Source organism: Cyclopterus lumpus, chromosome 5 (genome assembly GCF_009769545.1).
Source record: "Cyclopterus lumpus isolate fCycLum1 chromosome 5, fCycLum1.pri, whole genome shotgun sequence".
Classification (NCBI taxonomy): Eukaryota; Metazoa; Chordata; class Actinopteri; order Perciformes; family Cyclopteridae; genus Cyclopterus; species Cyclopterus lumpus.
The window spans coordinates 12,099,460-12,121,436 of NC_046970.1; the positions used below are offsets into that span (position 1 = coordinate 12,099,460).

Genomic DNA, 21,977 nt, shown 5'->3' on the forward strand with positions numbered 1-21,977 from the left:
TGCACTCAAGCTCTTAATTAAATGATCAAATATTTTTCAAGTATTTAATTCCCACAAAAACTGTCACAAGCATGTGATTTTCACTATATCAAGATGATCACCCAAACCTAATTTGAAGTTAAATCTAAAAAATCATTTCTAGTCAAAGGCATCTGGAAGTTTCAATGGAGGAAACAAAACTAATTTTCTTTAAAGCTTTTCTGTCCTTGCATAATGATTAGAGATGGTATTCAATTGACATGCACATTTAGACACAATACTTAAGTAGCAAATGAAATGATATTGTGTTTGATCTGGAAGGACACTTAACTTATGGACAACTCAATTTCTCTTTGCAGGACAACCAAGATAAAGATAACAAAGCATCTGCTACAGTGAACACACGTGACAGTGTGGATGGGGTAATGAGTCAAGGACGACAAATGGAAAATGATACAAAGGAATCGATGAAAGACTCCTTGCTGTGTGAACCCCAAGGCAGTGAAAGCAGAGGCAGAGCGTCAGAGAAGGTAGGACAGACCGAAGAAGTAGAGGATGAGGGAAGCCTCCTGACGAAGCTGCGGAAGATGGTCACTAAGCCCCTGGACCACATGCCGTCTCTTGCAGTGGACGACCCGTCCTCTGCAGACGGCGTCCTACAGAGGCCTTACGAAAACGGTGTCAAGGACGGACGAGATCCTTCTCCGGACAGGAACGACTCCGACAGCATAGCAAGTGCCTACGAGGATGCATCTGCTGAGACTCCAGAGCAGGACAGGATGTTTCCGGGTGAAGTGGACAATTTGGAGCTGCCTGATGATTCTGAGAAAAGTTCTCCTAACAACTGCCTGGTCAATGACGAGAAAACCCAAGACCTCAAAAACCCTGACGCTTGTGTTGTGTCTTAATCTGTTTCATCTACCACTGGATAAAAGGGTAAAGGTGATTGATTATTGATCATTTGGTGTAATTCAAGAGCTCTTTGATTTACCCACATCTGACATTATTTTTCTTTAAAAACCTTGAGGCCAACAATACCTAATAATTAGAACTCTAACAAGTAGACAATGGAAAGAAAATTAATCAGCCACTATTCTGACAATCGATTTGATCGTTTCTGTCAATTTTCATGAAAATTCCAATTAACTGTTGGTTTTAGCTTCTGAATTGTGAAAATGTGCTGCTTTTCTTTCTCATATAGTAAACAAAAATATCTTTGGGATTTGGACCGCTGGTGGGAATTTTAAGACGCCGCTAGAGGCTCTGGGTAATTTTAATGATAATTTTACACAATTGCAGCTTTACTAATAATGAGTTGTAATACACCGTAAGTGTAGGTTTTAAAGTCACAACAAAGAAACTCAGGATCCAGGAGGTTTACTAGCTGTAATTCCACTACTGACTACTTAATATTCTTTGCCAATGATTTATTTTTCTATTTGTCATATCTGTTTTGTAATTTGTGGATAGACATGGATAATAGTCCGTGCTGCTTTTACCGTTTACCTCCTTTTAATAAGGTTTGTTTCTTTACCAACAGCTGCCAGGTCAGATATCAGGATTTACCTGTAGACAAAATAAAGGGAGCTCTGTAATTATTTTGACAGGGATGGTTTTTCTATTTTGGCTCCTATCGCATCAGAAACGTAGGAATAAAGTCTATAAGATAGCGATTTTTTTTTTTAAGGAAGGGAAAATGCCATTTATTTGCTGCCTTGTTGATCTTTACGATAAGATGTTTAATTGTTTTTAACTTACTATTTACACCCCTTTTTCCTGTTTTAATGTTGAATTTAGGGAAATGGATTTGGCCGCATTTGCACTTTTTAAAGTTCTTGTATTGTGGCATAAATTTGTCCGATTTCATGAGAAACAACATTCCCTTAACAACCAAACACGCAACGAGCTGACCTGCTGCAGGCGCCTTCTCTGCCTGCATGGTGATACTGTATGTTTGCACATTTGCAGTGAAATTTGCTGTAAGTAGTCTCTTTTGACTTCTCTGATTGCTGTAAACACTTTGTATTTAATCACAATTTGCTTTTTACAATGTTGGATTTCTTTCATGCTCAAGGCAGGAATAGAACCTTTCAACTCATGTGTGATAGTTTGTACGAGTACCTAAGAATGTATATTGATTTCCAAATATCACATGAATTGATGTCAATCAGTACTTTTGCACGTATATATAATGTACACATATATAACATAACAATTTGATATGGTATTTACTGCAACAATTGGTATTTTGAAGGGATTTAAATTTTGTTTGCAAATAATGTATCATTCTGTCATTTCCTGTTCTGTTATGGTGGCTCTTTACAAAATTCACACAAAGTGGACATTTGAAAATAGGTAGAATGCTGTGGCATTCAGCTGCTTTTTATTTTGTGAGTTTAAGGCAGTGTGTTAATGTTTGTATTGACTCATTTGCCTTTTGCATTTCAACATTATGCTGATTCACCTGATTATTTGTTGTGTTGGCTGCCATGATACACAAAGCCTCGGACACAAACGACTCAGAATACATGCCGTTTGTTCCACACAATAAGCCGATGGGAGGTTATGGTTACTGTGGTCAGGTCATTTCCAACCAACGTTGGTCAGATGTTTCCACAATCAATGATTGTTTATGTTGTCATCCACGATTAATTTTATGTTCCTGTTGATTTCCTGTCAGGTCAGAGGATTTGGTTTGTTGAAACAAACTAGTAAAGTTAGGTCACTCTGACTTAGACTTCCATCACTGGAGCTATTTTTGATTTTTAACAGACAGCAGTGGGTTTATTGACAATTTGTAATCAAAGGGATTTTGTGTTTCATTTTCCTTAATGCAATGGGTCTACATATTTTTGACATTTGTTTTGTATGACATGTTCAAATGTAACTGTAAATTACATACATTTATACTTGTAACGAATAATACATTCCAGACATATCAAATTAAAAAATGTGAATAATGCTAATGCAAATTTGTCATTTATTTCAACTTATATTTATAATCATGACGTGATAAAGGAATCACCATCATAAGCAGCTTTAAAACTAACTAAAGATACTTAGATAGTTATAGTTATGAAAACAGAAGGACCGTTCTGGCCGTGCCTACAGAGAAACTCATGTAAAAATGGAAAATGGCATTGATGATAATAATTATGGAAATTCTGAAGTCAAATGTCACCTTTCCCCAACTTGCAAGGTTACTATGAAATTTGAAATGCTGTAAAAGTATAACAGATAATTTCATCAGCATTGATAACACTGAACTACTGTATTCCTGGAAATACATGAAGGAACCTTTTACATTTTTTTGTTCCCTGAAATATTTTGTCCTGACCTGTTATTTGTCCAACAGATGGCACAGTAGACCTCTGGTGTTCAGGAGTGAGTTAACTAGAAAGGTGCACTCAGTAGAGTTCCTGGATGTTCCTGGAACGACTACTGCCACAGTCAATGACAGTTAAAAACAGACTGAGAGCTCCTTAAGCATGCAGACATAACTGACCACCCAAAATAATAAGCAGTTTGCTCGTGCAGAATGTGAGATTAGCCGTGGAGGTGCACACTCACTCACAGACGCACGTACACACGCAACCTTTCGCATTACCCTCGTCAGAAGTAAAAATAATTAGAAAAGTCACATAAATGTTTGGTACCGATGAGTTTGATAAATTACATGTTTTACGTATGTGCCTATTTATTTCAGTTTTTAATGTTCTGGTTGCTATTTCTATTTTACATGTATTCATTCTAAATATATATTGTTTTATATACACACAAACACAAACAGCACAATAGGCAATACAGTTTATATTTTTTCATACTGTGAGTTCAAATAATATTATCACAAACAATTAGTCAGTGTCGATTGTACAATATCAGCACAGATTTTAAAAATAATAAAGTATTAAAGAGTTTTAATACAGTAATTTGGAGCAACTGTATGAATTACAATAAAATCCGAATGAATTTACGTGGAAAGTCATTAATTGTAGTGGATTGGGAACTGGCACAAAGTATAGTAGTGGATTTCTAATACAGAAAAAATCTGATCAAAACATCCCCTTTACTTTCTTCATGTTCAGTTGTTTCCACCGCGGCATGCTGGCAAAGTCGTCTTTGGTGATCCCAAATACGTGGTTGAAGTCGGAGTCAGACAGGTGTTTCTGAAAAACAGTTCTCAAATTTTAGTTAGTTAAAACAAATGATTAAATAAAATGTAAATATTCTGAATAAAGTTTCAGTTTTGTATTCTCAATGTCTGAAAAGAGTGTTTGCGTGTCACGGGCATGTCTGTGCTGCTGCTTACTTCCTAGTATTTCTCCCTACCCTGTGTTTCCAGCACATCCCTGTCTGTGTGTGGGTGTGGTCCTCCTGGCTCTCCTCGCTCCCAGCTCAGCTCATCATACACACCTGTCTACAATCAGCTAATCCTCCCCCCCAGTCTGCACGCCTGCTTCTCATCACCCCCGCGGGTCAAACTATCCGTACCAAATGTTCAACTAATGTGGTAGCATATGCTCAGGCCAAGTTTGGTGAGTTGTACTTGTATTCTTGTTCCTGAATTAATTTTCAGTTTCATTAATTCAGTTTATTTTGTATAGCCCAATATCACAAATTTGCCTCAGAGGGCTTTACAATCTGTACACATACGACATCCCTGTCCCAGGACCTCACATCGGATCAGGAAAAACTCCCCAAAAACAACATTTCACAGGGAAAAAAGGGAAGAAACCTTCAGGAGAGCAACAGAGGAGGATCCCTCTCCCCGGATGGACAGAAGCAATAGATGTCATGTGTACAGAATGAACAGCATTTACAAAATTACATAAACACATTACATGAATATGACAATGTATATTTGTCATATTCATATATATATTCATTTGTCATGAATATGACAATGTATATTTGTGTCTGTTCCCTGTGATCCAGGATTCCTGTCAGCTTGTCTGCTCCCAAACCTGCCCACATATCTCATCCTCGTCCAGCCTGGTCTCACAATAGACTTCTTTAACCTACACCAACTGCTTGTCAGTGTTCTGCATTTTGGTCCACCTGTCCTACACTGCAACAATGTGTTATTTCCCATAAGGCATATCGCTTTAATATATGGGTATGTTTTGCTATATAAGATAACAAAAAAAGAAACCTTGTCAAAATCAACCTGAAACATTGCAGTTCTTTTGCTTGAAAAAATGTAATCTATCTCACCATCAAAGTTTTATTTCTGCCATGACTAGTTGGATTATGCAAAAGATACATTGTAACTGTTTCAGGGGCAAAGTGCACAAATGTGGTGGCTTAAATTGAACTGGCGCACACACACACACTCACTCACTCACACACACACACTCTACCTACCTCTTTCTGGGTTGGGTCAACACCTTCAGGCAGCTCGTTGACGAGCTTGTTGACCAAGTCGTCTGGTGGAAAAGACTGACAGCTTTTCTCACTTTCAACACAGTCCTGCTCCTAGAAAGTCACATTCAGGTTCCATTTAGGATTATTCATATTTGTATCTAATTTATCAATTCCTGTTGTGGCATTGAATCAGATGATGGTCGAGTACTTTGTTAATGCAAGTTTTTGACTCCTCACTTACATTTTATCAAAGCTCTTATACATATTCAAGTTTAGCTAGCCAACTATTCAAAATTCTTCCATGTTTTTGTGATGTCCCTTGATTGTCACCAGTTAATGCTTGAGGTTAGACCGGACTTTTGCAGTCCTACAGTAACCGTTCCTGAATGTCCTTCTGTATGTAATACAACATTATTACCTTAAACACTAACATAGAACAAGAAAAATAATTTGTTCCTGGAAAAAGCTTGAAAAATAAACAAGACCTCACATACGGTTGTAACATTAACCGGTGTTGCTTCTTCTCCCAACTCCTTCTTCAACTCCTCATAGCTCTTTCCTCCCTAAAAGAAAGAAATGTTAGTTTTTTTTCTCATCAATGTACATGTTGATGCTCCATTTCAGTTAAATGCTCACAATCCATTTTGAGGGGTCCCAGGCTGTGAACCACCCAGTGAATGTGGGTGGCTCAAATCCCTGCTTGATCAAGAGAATGAGGGTGCCTGGATCTCTGGCGCCCGGGTGGGTGCGCAGGTACTCTTGGCTTGTCACCACTGATTCTTTGCGCTCTACCTCATTGGTTTCTTTACCGATCCAAAGAAACACCTGGGACCAACGATAAGAAAAGGCACTTTTTAGATTAAGTAACATGGAACAAAAATGCAGGTACATTGAGGATGTTATCCTTCAGCTTTGTACCGTGCTTAAGTGTCTATCATACCTGGTCCCATGTGTCCAGCAGCATGACATCATCCTCATTGAGGTCGTCCTGAGTGAACTGAGTCACCTCGGTCACAATGAAACGGCCCGTCTTATTGGAGCATTCGAACAAGCGAGGCTGGTGGTCAGAAACCATCTGCTGTAATCTGCAGTCAACCACGTGACATGCAAAAGAGTGGAAAACAAGCGTATTACTATCGCTGCAACAATCTCCATGAAGCCATTTTGCAAATATTAGTAGTGTGTCATCATCACCTCTTGCCACTAGCATAGGGAGCTTTCCCTCCAAGCAACTCCCAGAATTCAATGGGCTCCTGACCCTCTGCCACTATCTCTTCAGAGCCTTGCTGTGAGTTCTGGCCAATCACAGAGCTCACCTCCTTTGCCATGGCTCTCTCATCTCCACTGGATCCCTGGCAATACAAATTCAGCCATACATAGCATGTACACTGTATGGCCAAAATTAAATGGACACCCAAACATTACCCATATGGGACTGTACAACATCTCATCCAAAACCAATGGTATCAACATGCTGCTATAACATTATTTTGGGAAGACTTTCCAACTGGTTTTTGAACCTGTCTGTAGGGAACTCCCATTCAGTCACAAGAGTGTTAGTGAGGTTGGGCGCTAACCTCTTTGTTTTAATGCAATATCTGGCTTTGTGCAGGGCCTTCTCAAAACTGTTGCCACAATGTTGGAAGCATATTGTTATTTAAAGCATTATCGTACTCAAAACATGAAAACAGTCCCAGACAAAAAGTAGACATATGTTTCTGGATGTGAGTTTCTACATATTATCTTTAATTATATTTTTACCTTCATGTAAAAATACAAACAAATGTGAACATACACACAGAAATATATAAAATATAAGAAACCGCTATAAAAAAGTGTTATATTGTATCGTCACCCTAATACATTTCAGTGAATTATAAGTGTAACTATATGAAGCTTAAGCGGAAGTTCAGGAAGACTCTCTTTACACTCCTTTTCATTCATAATTTCTCAGCCTCTATTTCTCCCTGTGACTATTCTATCAGCTGATTATGGCTACACTCCTTTTCATTCATGCATCAGATAAAGGACTCATCTCCGTACTTGATTTGTTAGACCTTAGTGCTGCGTTCGACACCATTGATCATGACGTCCTATAACAGAGACTGGATCAGTCGATTGGCATTTCAGGTACCGCACTAAGCTGGTTTAAATCATATTTATCAGATCGATCACAATTTGTATTTGTAAACGATGAAGCCTCAATGACCACCAGTGTTAATCACGGAGTTCCACAAGGTTCTGTGCTTGGACCAATTTTATTTACCTTATATATGCTTCCTTTGGGTAACATTATCAGGAAACACTCCATAAACTTTCATTGTTATGCAGATGATACTCAATTATATCTATCGATCAAACCAGAGGAGACCAACCAGTTCGCTAAACTTCAAGCATGTCTTAAAGACATAAAAACATGGATGACCGGCAACTTCCTGATGTTAAACTCAGACAAAACTGAAGTTATTTTACTCGGCCCTGAACACCTCAGAGATCAATTATCTGGTGATGTGGTTTCTGTAGATGGCATTGCCCTGGCATCCAACTCCACTGTAAAGAATCTCAGTGTTATCTTTGATCGAGACTGTCCTTTAACTCCATGTGAAGCAAATCTCAAGAACTGCATTTTTTTGATCTACGTAACATTTCAAAAAATCAAAGCCTTGATTGGTGATGCACCATCATATCTTAAGGAGCTTGTAGTACCATATTACCCCACTAGAGAGCTGAGCTCACTAAATGCGGGGCTACTCGTGGTTCCTAGAGTCTTCAACATTAGGATGGGAGCCAGAGCCTTCAGTTATCAAGCTCCTCTTTTTTGGAACCAGCTTCCACTTTCAGTCCGGGAGGCAGACACAGTCACCTCATTTAAGAGTAGACCCCGCCCCCCCCCTTCCTCTCTACCTCCTTCTGTTTCATGGATTGTGGAGGTCCGTTCATACATTGTCATATTCATTTGAATGTGTTTATGTAATTCTGTTCATTCTGTACACATGACATCTATTGCTTCTGTCCATCCGGGGAGAGGGATCCTCCTCTGTTGCTCTCCTGAAGGTTTCTTCCCTTTTTTCCCTGTGAAAGGTTATTTTTGGGGATTTTTTCCTGATCCGATGTGAAGTCCTGGGACACGGATGTCCTATGTGTACAGATTGTAAAGCCCTCTGAGGCAAATTTGTAATATTGGGCAAAATAAACTGAATTGAATTCATATTCTCTCAGCCTCTATTTCTCCCTGTGACTACTCTATCAGCTGATTATGGGCTTTCACTTTAAATTAACCAATAGTCTGCACAGTTTCCTTAAGCCAATCACCATTGCTGTTAAACTTTAAAAATCTCTATTCGGATGCGACCCTCTTCCACCCCAGTCAGCATCACAGTAATCGGATTGCAGCAACTCCCTTCATCACCACCACTACCAGTGTCTGGACTGCGGGGGGATTCTGCCTTGTCTGACCTCAACATCACTACCCCTCGATTACCCTACTTCAGGATGGAGTCTAATCGCCAAATACTTTGCACTATTCAAATTTGATGAATATGTAATGCATTATTGCACAATTATAATGAAGTCTCTCCTGATTGAACTGATTGCAACACCTGTCTTACCTTTCCACACCACAGAAAGATTCCTGATTGGCTCTTTAGTAAAAACACATCATTGGAGTTCAGAGAGGTGGCCAGCGCAGGAACCTCAATGGCTTTTGTGTTGGACGGGTCAGAACCATGGACCTGGAACAACCTTATTGGTGGCTCTGGGTCAGTGGACCCTTTTCTTGATGTGCCCCCCTTACAGAAAAAACAAGAAATAGTCTGTACTGGTATTGAAACTTTATACACCAGAACATTTACAGATAAACAATTATAAATGCAGTCGTACCTCAAAGATGACCATTTTAGCTTTGAACATCGCCAAAAAGTGTCTTGGTTCTTTGCCCATTGTTACTCTCACTTGAACTGGCTCACCACCGTATTTCTGATCCAAGTCCACAGCCTGAAATGCTGAGGCTGCAACTTCATCTGTTGTCGCATGACGACCCTGAAAATAAAGGGGTGAAATATTTCATCATATATTTCAGTAATAATACAAAAAATAGTAAAGCAGGGATATGAACATAAATTATTATCATTATGTAATACACTGGGTGTGAAACAAATTCTCACCTGCCATATGTAGAGCAGGTAGCCCTTCTTGTTGTTAACCAAGTAAGTGTAGAGGATCAGGTAGCAGTCTCCTCCATAGAAGTATCCGTACCATTCAGGGTCCACGGGGACACGCTCTAGATTCTCCAATCTCCACACCTGGGTTTCATTAACACAAAATCACAGAGTTGCATTTAATGTCTGTATCAGGCCGTAACACTCATTACACAATAGAAAAAAAGATGTTGGTAAGAAATACAAAGCAAAGTAGGCCTTTTTTTTACAGGACACATTTTGACATGTCACAGTAAGAATAGCACACCTGTCACACTGGCATAGCTTAATTGAACAGAACAGAGCCATCATTAATGTTATTAGTGACACCTGCTGCTTTTCCTGCAATGACAAGTCAAAATGTCAGCTGTAAAAAAGGATGTCTTGAGTCATCATTAATCAAATTACTACAAAGCAATTATCACACAGATAACAAGGGGCCCCCAAGGATCTTGGTACTGAGACCGGCCCTGTTGGTAATGCAGTTCAGTTTGTCCTCTTTAACTGTTCCTACGCTTAGCTGCACTTTGAGCTAAATGCTAATGGTAGCATAGCACGGTAGACACTGACAGTATTCAGTCATTAGTTGTTTGACCTGTTGATACAGTAGATGATAGACTGATTCTCTTCAAAGTGAAATTGTGACAGTTACCTCCACTTGACCTGAGCCATTGTCCACCATTCGCTCCTGTGCAGCAACCTCTGGCATCACGTGCATCAGAGAGGCATCAAACTTTTCCTGTTTGATATGAGCTGAAGCAAAATTTAGTTTATTTTTATTTTCATTTGGAGCATTTTTTTATTTTGGTCTGTGCTGGTTGTATTTATGAAAAGTTATAAACACACATACCCACTTTTCCTCTTGTATGCACTTTGCCCAGACCTTGAGTCTGGTCCTTTACAGTCCACCTCTGGAACAGCTGCTTGAAGAGAGCTGACTCTGCCCCGTCATTTACCGTCTCCACATTTGTAGTGATCAAGTAATTTTTCGCTTTGATGAACTCCTACAGTATAACAGCCAATCAGACAAAATCATAACAAATACACTGGTATAATTTCTTGCAGGACTGTTGTATCAGACTGCATTAGTTTTAGTTTTAGTTTCAGCGAGGTGTTGTATCTAATACATTGGTGTGCAAAAGCAATCAAACACAAGCTAAGGATACATGTGAAGGTCTGATGTAGAGTCACTCACCAAAGCTCTTTCCATAGCAGCCTGTCTCTCAGCTTTGTTTGCTTTTTTCCCCTTCCATACAAAGATCTTTGTCCCACCCTGATCCAGGAAGTAGCAGTCCTAAACAAACAATTATATAATACATAATTTCTTACCATCAGTAAATAAACTATTGGTTCGAGTCATTTGAGTCCAGACAGTAGTGAACAGGAATGGTTAAACCATAACACCTTCCATGGTGGCATTGGCACCTATCTTGGTGTGGCCATAAAATAAAGTGTACACATTCTTTATTTGGTCAATATTGCCTCAACTCACTTCATGGTTCAGGAGATTCTGAACAAGTGGTCTCGAAGCAACTTCTGTGACCTTCATCTGACCATCAGCATCTGTCACACTGAAATAAAGGCACAAACAAATGAGAAGTAGCTAACAGCACTTTAACTGTACATGAACTACATGAAATGCTGTAAGCCACATCCTGGAAGCCGCTCACTGGTAGAGAGTGAGTTTCGACTTCTGTTCCTGGTCAGCAGTTTCATCTAGAGGTCCGTCTGTCAGCTTTGAGCTTCTTTCTCCAAGAACACCATTCAGGATCTCCATGTTTTGAGGAGAGTTGCTCTCTCCATCACCTTCGATCACTCGGATCTCTGCCCGGCCTCCTCTCTCTCTGTCTCGGATGTCTTTGGCCAACATCATACCCTAAGTAGAACAAAGACAAACCACAAAATCAAGAAGTTTCAGAATAAATAAAAAAATCCATTACCAGTTATCAAATATATTATAAAGTCTGTTTGAAAAATTAAGGGAGATTTCATGTTATATCTGATACACTTAACAGCTGTATAAGCGCAGTCCAGAGCGGCAGCCGTTTGCTAGCCAGAGGGGCACACTCACATGCATGGACATGCATAAACTATGTCAACAAAGCTTCGACAACAACACACACAGAGGAAGAGCGACTTCATTCTCTGTCAGGTAGATACAGTTGTTTGCTGAATTCCATATATTATGATAAGACATGTGACCTAACTAATACATAAATAGTATATCTGAACTAACTTAAATGTGAGGTAGATAATATTATGTAAATATCAATGCCCAGAAAGCTTCAGTCCTCACTGCATTGCTGTTAGGTAGTTTTGAACTGTGTGCAGTGGGATAATGAATCATTCATAGCATCAGACCTTCTTGCAGGAAGAAGGAAATGAGCTTTGACTGCACACTCCCACAGCTTTCCATAGAGGTTTAAACATGATATTTAGATCTGGTGAGGGCGCCATGGAAAGCAGTCTTGTTTCAGAGTCTACGCCTCAAACATAAATCTCACATTCAGATAAAATGCTGTAAATAGAACACTAGAGCTGAAAGAGGAGGAAAATGTGACTTCCATGTCACTTTTCAATTCACATGATCATAAAATATTTATATATAAGAACATTTAGATAGTAAAATATGAAAAGTTATTGTTATACTATTATAGTACACTCAGAAATACAGTATATTTTAATACAGTAAATGCATTCAATGGTAAGCTGATTTTTGTCATATCACTGCATATCCTGTGTTATTGAACATAACGAATCTTAGAGTGAAAAAATGTGGAGTAAATGCTCATGTTTTTTTCCCCTATTCAACACAAAAATCTTACTTTAAGCTTTTCTTGTTTGTTACACTTGGGTCCGTTCCACTGAACGATGGTCTTCCCAATGTCCAACAAAAACACATCTCCAAGGTTGAAGCTCTTCCAGCTCATCTCCACCTGAAACAATTTCAAACATAAAGCTCTCTCTCTTCCTGACATCCCAAAATGTCCCATAATGTTAAATAACCACTATAAAGTGTGGCACACCTCGTTTGCAATCACTCTTTTCTTCCCTTTGACATGAAGCAGTCTCTTGATATCATAGCAGTTGGTTTCAGTGTGTCTCATGCCTGATGCAACTCCACCTTTCTTACAGCTAAACAAGACAGGATGATCATTATTAGGGTTTCTTTCATTGTCTTTAAAGCGATTGCCTTCTGTACCAACATTTTCACTCACATTATTCCTTGTTTGAAGTAGCCCTTAAAGGCATCAGACTCGTGGTTCTGAACCTCGCGGTGCTGGATGGGAGTGGAACCCAAAAATTCATCGAGCTGTATGGTGTACACAGCAGCTGCACCCTGTTCATCCTGAGTGGACTGTGAGCCGATCCAGTAGTGGATATCATAACAGAGAGAGCTGCTCACCTTCTGGGTCTGTGGAGAGAGGGGAAACAGAGTGGTGTGATGTGCAGACCAGGATCTTATCTGATATTTTAAAAGACAAACGCCTTTTGTTTCTGCTGCACTACATACAAAGTCACATACAACAGTGGGCTTTAGTTTTCGAACAAGCAGCCATGGCACCCAAAACCACAAAAAGTGACCGTCTCAGACTTACAGACAGAAGTACGTAGCAGTCACCCTCATAAAAGTTTCCATAAGATTTCTCAGGCACTTGGACCAGCTCCATTTTCTGTTGCAGAGAGAGAGGGAGAGAGAGAGAGTCTAATAACCAGAGAGAGTCTAATAACTAGTATTCCTCAATTTGTTTTTCCCCCACATCATCACTGCTGTTTTAGTCATTCACTCCAGGAGTAGTAGACTCTTTTTTTCTTTTCCCATGAAACCAAAGACCTGATTTGGGAAAACTTCAGTCAACAGAAACCGTTGCGTCATACTGTAAAATCAAAGTACCTCAATTCTCCAGATTATAATCCCAGAGTTGTGAGTTACTGCTCTAAATGTGTACTCCATGTTGCTCAGATGCACTCGTGTCAGTGGCTCTTGTGCACTGTTGTTGCTTTCTAGAAGAGGAGATCATTATCAAATCACATTTTCTTGGTACATTAAATACAATTTCCTTCAGTACAGACCTACAACAACACAAATGTGGACATTATTTTAAAAGGCTTGCCTCTTTAGTCTCTTTTCTCTTGATAAACTGCACACCATAAGAAACCTTAGCGAGCCAAAATGATCAAATCTCATAATTTATATATTATCCAACAGAACATACCTGGTATTCTTGTCCTCTTGAAGACTTCCCTGTCATCTGATAATAAAAGGCCCTCAATCCTCTTATCCTCCCTGCACCTACAACATTTGCCTATGTTTGCATGTTTCAGGACCTCTCACAGAGTTCTATCGAATCACTGAGGAAAACACAAAATCATGTAGGCAAATGTGCTGAAAAGAAGGCTTGACTCATATTCAAATGGACAAACACACACAGTAATCACCACCATGTTGTCCCCGTGCCCTGTACACCACATTCACACCATAAATGGATGTATGCACAGCAATGGGTTGAAATAATGTCTATAAATAATAACTTTGTGTTTCTGGACTTTCTCGAGAATGGTATGACACATGCATTATTATAGCTACTGATAAGCATAAAGATAACAACGATTATATGTTTATATTAATATAAGTAGCATTATTAGCTTTCTTTTTAGTAGTATTATATATATTATATATCTGCTGTGCATACTATGAATATTAAAAGAATGATGTGAACTTCTACACACACTGAAGCAGATGACGTCAGGCCTTGTTGTTCTTTACTCTGGCACTGCTGACACACCTGTGTGAGGTGGGTTTGTCCGGTGACAATAGTGAGCACAACGCTGTGGCCCCATCCTGTGCAACTATCCACCTGAAAGGGTCTGAACACTGCTCCCAAATTATCTGCAAAGAGCTCACATTAAGACATTTTTTATCAAATAAAGAATGAATGCTAAATTACATACATTTTGTTTTGAAGGAAACCTTTACACATTACAAAGTCTGTTCACAGGGTTTTGTACTGCAGATGTGAGAAATGTATACAAACCTTTGTGGCTGCATAAGGAGCTGTATGACATCTGATACATTGACTCTAGAGTCAGCGTCAGTGGAGTGAAAACAAGTTTGAAAAATAAAACAATCCGGAGGTGTGGGTTAGAAAGAAGTGAGCTGACCTGAAGGCTACATTAGCCGCTACTAGCAAAGCAACGTCAACTACTTCTGATTACATTTATTCTCACCACTCAGAGATTTGACAAACATTATTAATCTATTTTCTTAATACCTTATTCTCTGTCAGTTACTTTCATTTCAAACAAGAGTTTTTAATGATAAATAACAAATGTTTATCCTGTTATAATCAAACACAGTCACTACCCAGAAACATTTTAATATTACATACTAACATTACCAAGTTTGAACTACGTCAATAATAATAATCAGCTTATCCTGTTTTAATCATATATATCCAGGTTGGTATAGCAACTTGTAGGCCTGTATAATCACAACATATATAATACAAAGACATATTCAAATAAGCCCATGCTTATACAAACAAACCTTAAGCAATGATGGAACAAAGTGCAATGGACTAGTTATAAACTTGCCTCGCACTACCATCAATTAGAATGACCATATTGTAAATAATGACCAAAAACAATACACCTTCAGTTGTAGCAGCATTAAACAGCACCATCATGAGTCATTTGTGTGTATGAAGCTCAGATGGCCTGAGAGCCACGGGCAGATTTACAAATGCGTAACAACGCTGCACCCTTGTTGGTAGGAGGGAAAAGGCTTGGATTTTAATACGTTGTCATTGGAGCTCTTCAAAGGTGAGAGCATCCATATGTGTTGCTTTATTTTAAGTTAAACCATCCACTTCTTAGGGGCAACAATGGTTTTCAACATGAGTGTTTTGTACAATAAAAGTGTACTTTACTTTTCTTTCTTTATCTTTTCTTATTTAAATTGACTATCATTGTATAACTATACTTAGCGACTGTGGCTCAGTGGTGAGCAGGGTCGTCCTTCAATCAGAGGATCCCCGACTCCGCTAGTCTATGTAGTTGTGTCTTTGGGCAAGACACTTAACCCCAAATGGTGTATAAATGTTAGTTACTCCTGATGGGGGAGGTGTCACATTGGCCACTGCCATCAGTGTATGAATGGGTGTGAAATGGTATTGTTAAAGCGCTATGAGTAGTCGGAAGACTAGAAAAGCACTATACAAGTACAGGCAATTACCATAACTCTATAATAATGAAGTGTTGGAAGTATTTTCTATTAACTTTTTAAAACTTTTTTTATATTCCTTTATTTAGAAGTTCGTAACCAAACACTGCAGAGCAGACATCCTCTTTAACAGTTCTTAGCCAACACCACCACGGTCTTTAGCTTGATTAAGCTCACCTGGGCCTTTCAAACTAAAATCTTTGGACACTCTCTCCCTTGCAATAGCTGACATTCACTTGTGATAAATTGTGTTGGTTTGATTGGGCCAAAGCAGCGTGTGTATAGGGAGACTTTCTGATATGGTGCTGAAAATGAGAAAATGCAAAACTATGGCATTGTAGTTTGTACGGAATGAAAATAATCCTGTTTTGATTTGCAAAATCGATTTACCACTTCAGATTCACAATTTGAAATTTACATATAATCATACAAGAGAGCATGAATGAACGACTGACTGCACTAGTTAACGCAAACAAAAATGTTTGTCTTCCACAAATGTGTTTCTTCAGGATATTATGCCAGTTTGTTCAAAACAGCAAAAATGTAATTAATCATAAATCTGTCACACTTTAAATGACAGCGAGGTATTAATCATAGCATGAACACAGTCTTAGTTTCAGAGCCAACTAGAAAACCAAATAAAGCCAGCTGTGTTGAAAAAGAGGTGTGCAGTGATGTCATTACTGACTTTAGTACAGCAAGGTGTTCTCATAATTATGGGTGGGACCAGAGATACTATGTCCTATTTCCCCAGTAATTCACCACTCGCCAAACTAACTACTGTTATTGTTAAGCTACATATATTTAGTATTATAACTGTTCCTGTAGGCAGAGACGGCTGGAAAACACCGCAGACACTGATGTAACATGACAACAAAATACATCATCGATGTATTAAACTTCTTACAAATGTTTTATGTTGATATAAGCATAGTTATTCAATAATCGATTGTATCAAATGCGTCATTTGTGAGAGTTACAACTGAATTTAATTTATTTGTTGCCAGATGTGATCTCTCAGACTTGTGTCTGACATCCAACCAACCTTCCTTTTTAGGATTAATGTTATTTGATCAAATCTAAATCTAAAATGTTTGCATCGATGTTTCATGTCCTGCCAAAGTGAAGCACATTATACTGTATGTCTACTTTCTCCATTAAGAATGAAGTTGCCTTTTCAAATTAGAGCTCAAGACAACATGTAAGAAATCATCTGTTAGAATAGTTAATATTGTGATACGCAGAATAGGTCATTATTGCGTTGTCAGAGAGTTTATTGGCAGTTGATTCAAATCTACAGTCGATGGTCTCCCCCTTAACACAGGAAGACAGTGCCTCACTGACTCCTGACTCCCTCTCACATTACGCTTCCTCTTCCCACGTAACGTGTGGTCCTGTGCCACATTATTGTCATGTGTTCTGAGTAAAAAATGTACTCCCTGGCTAAAAGCCACATATACATTTAAAGATAAGATTGTATATTATATATTTGTAGTGTTTTTTTTAGCAGTTTGGTAATCAGGTAAAAGCTGATGTAAAAATAAAAACCAGTGTCTTGTCTCTGTTGGCGACTGTGTGCCTTCATCTTCACCAGATGTATTTGGCTCCTCCCAGACAGCACACTAAAACATTCCAGCCCACCTCTGGGAATCTGCTGCTACCTCCTCTCACTCAACTCAAGGAGCTAAAGAGACTGAGCTGACACAAAATGAGAGGACTTGTTGTCTTGGTAACTTTGGCCTGTGTTGCCACCGCCCAGCACCAAGCACTGATTGACTACTTGGAGCAAAGGCTGCTCGCTATTGAGGTAAGACTTCTTTTACCTCCCTGCCGAGCCCTGCGCGCCAGAGTCCCTCTGAGAGGAAACTTCCTGGGACAGGGCAAAGGCAATGGAATGCAGATGTGGGCAAATCCTGGGGAAAATGCTGGAAAATACAGCTCTCTGAAATGTATAGGTAGTATGAGCTTCTTGTCGGGGTTAAGAGACTTAGAAATGAACTAATTTTAAAAGTTAAATTATTCCAAATTTGCATATAATCTAAAAAAAATCCATTAAATAAATAAGTAACGTTACAAAATGGAAAAAATGATATGAAAGCTGGTTTGTTTAGAAGGATTCTGCCATAGTGACATCCCAAAATGACACTATGTCAATGAAATAAAAGTAATTACAACACGTATTTTGTGATGGATACAAATATCTCTCAAAGTTTAAAATATGCCTCAAGTTAGTGTGAAAAGATTAAATATAAACATGTTTTAGTTTAAAGTAATTATAACATACTTCATAAAAAGTATTTGACTAATCCCTTTATTATATTTTTTAAACAGAACTATAGTTCTAGTATTTATCCAGATCCCTCAGTTTCTGTTTTGTTCTGTAGTGTGCTGCCAGACTTTAATGATCACCTGTCGAGAAACATCTCTTTTAATTGTCCTCATCCACTGCGAGGTGAAAGGTCAGAGTCTGCTACAAAGTGTGCTGGTAGGATTTAGTGTTTTGCTAAAAAGACCTTTGAGCACGGTGGAAAGTTGCCACCTGCTGTTTGAAGGATGAGTGTCCTACTTATTATGTCCCTCAGTCCTGGTCTGTTTACTGAGCCTGAACATAACATAAAAGTATAGCCTCCTCAAAGCGCAGTCACAGTTCCTGTAAAAGAGACATCATGTATTGCTCACATTACACATGGCAATACTAAAGTACAAACAGGTGAAATGGGAACAATAGTGACCACTCCAACTTATTTTGTCTCCTTAAAACAGGACCGGATCTCTCTGTGGCATGAACAGACCGCCCGCTACGCCTCCGAGCTGCGGGCTTTGAAGCAACAGATGGTTTCCCAGCTGGAGACACTCGATAAAGAGAAAGAGACATTGAGAATGAATCTGGACGGTGTGGGGACGAGGGTGGATCGGGTTGAGCGTGAGCTGGACTACCTGGAGACTCAGAACGGAGCTCAGCCGTGTGTGGACGTGGACGACAAGCTGATAGAGCAGCAGGTGACGCTGGTGAAGGAGAAGCAGAAGGCCAAGTATTCAAAACTATCAGGTGAGATATGATGTGCACTGCACTAGTACTATTATCTGAATAAACACTGTATTGTATTGAGGATGAACTTGAAAATGGTAAAAAAGCAAGTAATGTAGGCATCAATTTGATCAATTAAACTACAGAGCAGTTATATAATATTGATAGATCACTTATAAACTACTTAAAGTGTATTAATTTGTGATAATATTCCATACAAAAACTTCTCTGTGGAGTCAATGACTTAACAAAAACCCTTCGGCTTTGTTGATATGTAGACTGACTAACTTGTTTCTGAGAATTACATTGTTTATCACACATATGTTCTCAAAAGTCACAGAAAGTGTTTTCTTGAAACCACTAACTCTTGCAAAACTACGTATTTTTAAGAAGACTTAGTGAAGAGATTTGATTGAACAGGAAGTGGAAATGATATCTGTATGTCTAACTTTTGACAAGAAATAACATATTCCCTATAATGTTATAATTAATAATTAAATGATGGTCAAATATAAACATAAAAGCTTATCGCTCTCTCCTATTCAGACTGCAGCGACATGATCTCCAGCATAAAAGCCATGAAGATCCTAAAGCGAGTCGGAGGGCCAAAGGGCATGTGGACCAAAGACACCGGCAGAGGCTCTGGGAAGGTCTACATTTTTAACGGGACAGATGAAGACACCATCCATGAGTTTGCCTCTGTGCAAGACTTCTCCCGCTCACTGGGCATTACTCTGTCCAAGGCCCTAAAGCTGCCGTCCGCCTGGAGTGGAACAGGACATGTTGTCTTCAACAATTACGCATATTATATAACTCAGGCTGAAGAGATAATGATAGTTAAATTTGACATGAAGAACAGCTCTGTGACGGACAGCGCAGTGTTCCCAGTGCAGGACCACGTCCCAGTGTACGGCCTGACCCCAGAGACAGCGATGGACCTGGCTGTGGACGAGGAAGGCCTGTGGGCCATTTATTCCACGCGGCAGAACGAGAGGTACATCTCTCTGGCAAAAATGGACGCCACCTCGCTGGACATTGAGCAAATGTGGGACACAAACTGTCCGAGAGAGAATGCGGAGGCGGCTTTTGTCATCTGTGGCACTTTGTATGTAGTGTACAACACCAAGCAGTCCGGTCGCTCACGTGTCCAGTGTGTGTTTGACGCCAACGGGATGGTGACCAATGAAGACGCACCACTGATTTACTTTCCAAAGCGTTACGGAGCGCACTCCAGTCTGAAGTACAACCCGCAGGAGCAGCTTCTCTATGCCTGGGATGATGGCTACCAGATCCTCTACAAGCTTATCATGAAAAAGAAACTAGAGATTTAAACAAAATAAAATGCTGCACCATCCTCCCACAACTATACATAAACCAAACACAACCCCATTAAAGTACCATACCAGTGTTTTTTTTAATAAGTTTTGGCTCCTTAACCACAAAACTGATGAACATATGAAATGCATGCTGTAGGATTTAAGATTTGTTTATATGCCCTGGGTAAAAAAATCAATCTTTAAATGTACTGTACCGGTAACTGTGTTCTTTTTTAAAAATTGTAGTTATTGTGACGTGACAGTTAAAGTCCAGACTGATTTGAAAAATTCTCTACAAATCTTTTTTTTATATGTGCACTTTGACATATCAAGATAGTTTCAAGAGTCTGCAACTTGATTTTCATACCATACGGAAATAAATGGACAACAACACAGACTAAAAAAGTCCATACTGTTAAAAGGTCCAAACATTTGATATGTAACGTGGTCAGAATTGGTGTAAAGTATTCATGATTTGTAGTGAATCAAACATGCAATATCACTGGTATGGGCTTACATTCTGAATCTCCAAAAGCCTGAAAATGTTTTAAAGTGCTGGATTATAGAACTATATCTGTATACTTTCACACTTTCAGATGTGAATGTTTGACATATTTCTTCTTATTGAAAGGTATCATGTGATTTCAGTTTGTCATCGCTGCCAAACACTTATTTCTAATCAGAATGCAGTGCATTTAAGTTTTGTCAGTCATATCTGTGTCTACTGGCGTGTCAACCTGCCTGTGATCTTTTGTGTTGATTCACTCAAGCTTGTTTCTTTTTTTCATGCTGCAAATATTATACTTTTTAATTGGTACAACTTACCAGACCGCTCACTTTTTCTATTTTACATGACATTTTGCTATATGAATACGTTTTAAAAATACATCTTGGTAGCATTGCTGGATGCATAAAAATAGATATACTTTGTCTACACATTATATATATTTGAATATTATACAAAAGAAAGTTGCAAACATATTAAAGACACGATATGTAAGATTTAATCATTTTAGACTTTGGCGCTCCCAGTGGTAGCATCAAAAAAGACACTGTGGTAGAAAGCAATACATTACTTTCAGTGCTGTTCCTGTACATCTGTTCTTGATTTCAACTTAGTTTCTTGAAGCTGACGTCTAAATATGGCTAATAAAAACGTATTTAGTTGGAAGTACGTTGGTTATATTTCATTTGAGCACCTAATTAGTGGTTTAGAGTTTTGTGCAGCTTTTTCCAGGGTAATTCACTTGCTTAGATAGTTTAGGAATCCTTGCTACAAAAGCAGAAGGAGCAGATTTCAAACTCGAAGATTAGTGTTTTGAATATCCAAGTTTGCCAAGAATGATACACTTAAAACCCTGAGGGTCAAATTCACAAAAGGACTTTAGCGGCTACTAATGCACAGAAAAAAAAGATAAAATAAATTGTAAAACTCAAAGCACTTTTGAAGGGTGAAATGCAGCCCAATGCGCTTAAGTGGATATGACTTCTCGGTGCTCATGTGCTGTTTGCACATATTTAAATTAGATAAAATACATACATTTGATATTGCCTGATATTAGCTATTGTCAACTCATTTCACTCACACGCTAAGGTCCTAAGGTCTGAACCCAGGCAACACATTTGGGTCAGAAATGTGCCCCTTTGAGCCTCATTGCAAAACAGTCCACTTCACAAAGATCAGCGACTAATCGGCACACGCAGTTAGTGAAATTATTAGTCTTCAGAGAGTTGGTGGTAACTGTGTGCATTGTGTCATGGCCAGACTTTCCAGTGATCATGGCAGCACTGATTGTAACCAGGCGAAGGCGTCGTTATACTCAAACTCATATATTTAGGGTTCCAGTGACAGTGGTGTCATGAAAAATGTA

The 21,977-nt window shown here is 38.9% G+C and overlaps 3 protein-coding genes across 5 annotated transcripts in view; 2 read left to right on the plus strand and 1 right to left on the minus strand.

The window, feature by feature from the left end:
- The window catches only part of si:ch1073-456m8.1 (leucine-rich repeat flightless-interacting protein 1), a 6,459-nt gene extending 3,514 nt beyond the window's left edge, over positions 1 to 2,945 (plus strand). For all 3 annotated transcript variants that reach the window (XM_034532724.1, XM_034532726.1, XM_034532725.1), the window contains exon 6: positions 339 to 2,945. In XM_034532724.1, the coding sequence (XP_034388615.1) occupies positions 339 to 887 (549 nt within the window). In that variant the 3' untranslated portion in view covers positions 888 to 2,945. The remainder of the gene's footprint in view (positions 1 to 338) is intronic.
- Positions 2,946 to 3,773: 828 nt separating this feature from the next.
- Positions 3,774 to 13,494, minus strand: avil (advillin). The gene is made up of 19 exons (XM_034533785.1): positions 13,435 to 13,494; positions 13,139 to 13,213; positions 12,758 to 12,954; positions 12,566 to 12,674; positions 12,365 to 12,475; positions 11,210 to 11,415; positions 11,032 to 11,110; positions 10,735 to 10,833; positions 10,390 to 10,543; positions 10,192 to 10,292; positions 9,507 to 9,644; positions 9,223 to 9,381; positions 8,952 to 9,131; positions 6,538 to 6,695; positions 6,284 to 6,428; positions 5,980 to 6,168; positions 5,838 to 5,906; positions 5,344 to 5,454; positions 3,774 to 4,145 (listed from the first exon to the last, which is right to left on the minus strand). Exons 1-19 carry the CDS (start codon positions 13,492 to 13,494, stop codon positions 4,032 to 4,034), a joined length of 2,454 nt encoding a protein of 817 aa, XP_034389676.1. The 3' UTR covers positions 3,774 to 4,031.
- Positions 13,495 to 17,416: 3,922 nt separating this feature from the next.
- Positions 17,417 to 21,275, plus strand: olfml3b (olfactomedin-like 3b). Its single transcript, XM_034533786.1, has 3 exons — positions 17,417 to 17,569; positions 18,526 to 18,811; positions 19,337 to 21,275. Exons 1-3 carry the CDS (start codon positions 17,471 to 17,473, stop codon positions 20,119 to 20,121), a joined length of 1,170 nt encoding a protein of 389 aa, XP_034389677.1. The 5' UTR covers positions 17,417 to 17,470; the 3' UTR covers positions 20,122 to 21,275.
- The last annotated feature ends 702 nt before the right edge of the window (positions 21,276 to 21,977 follow it).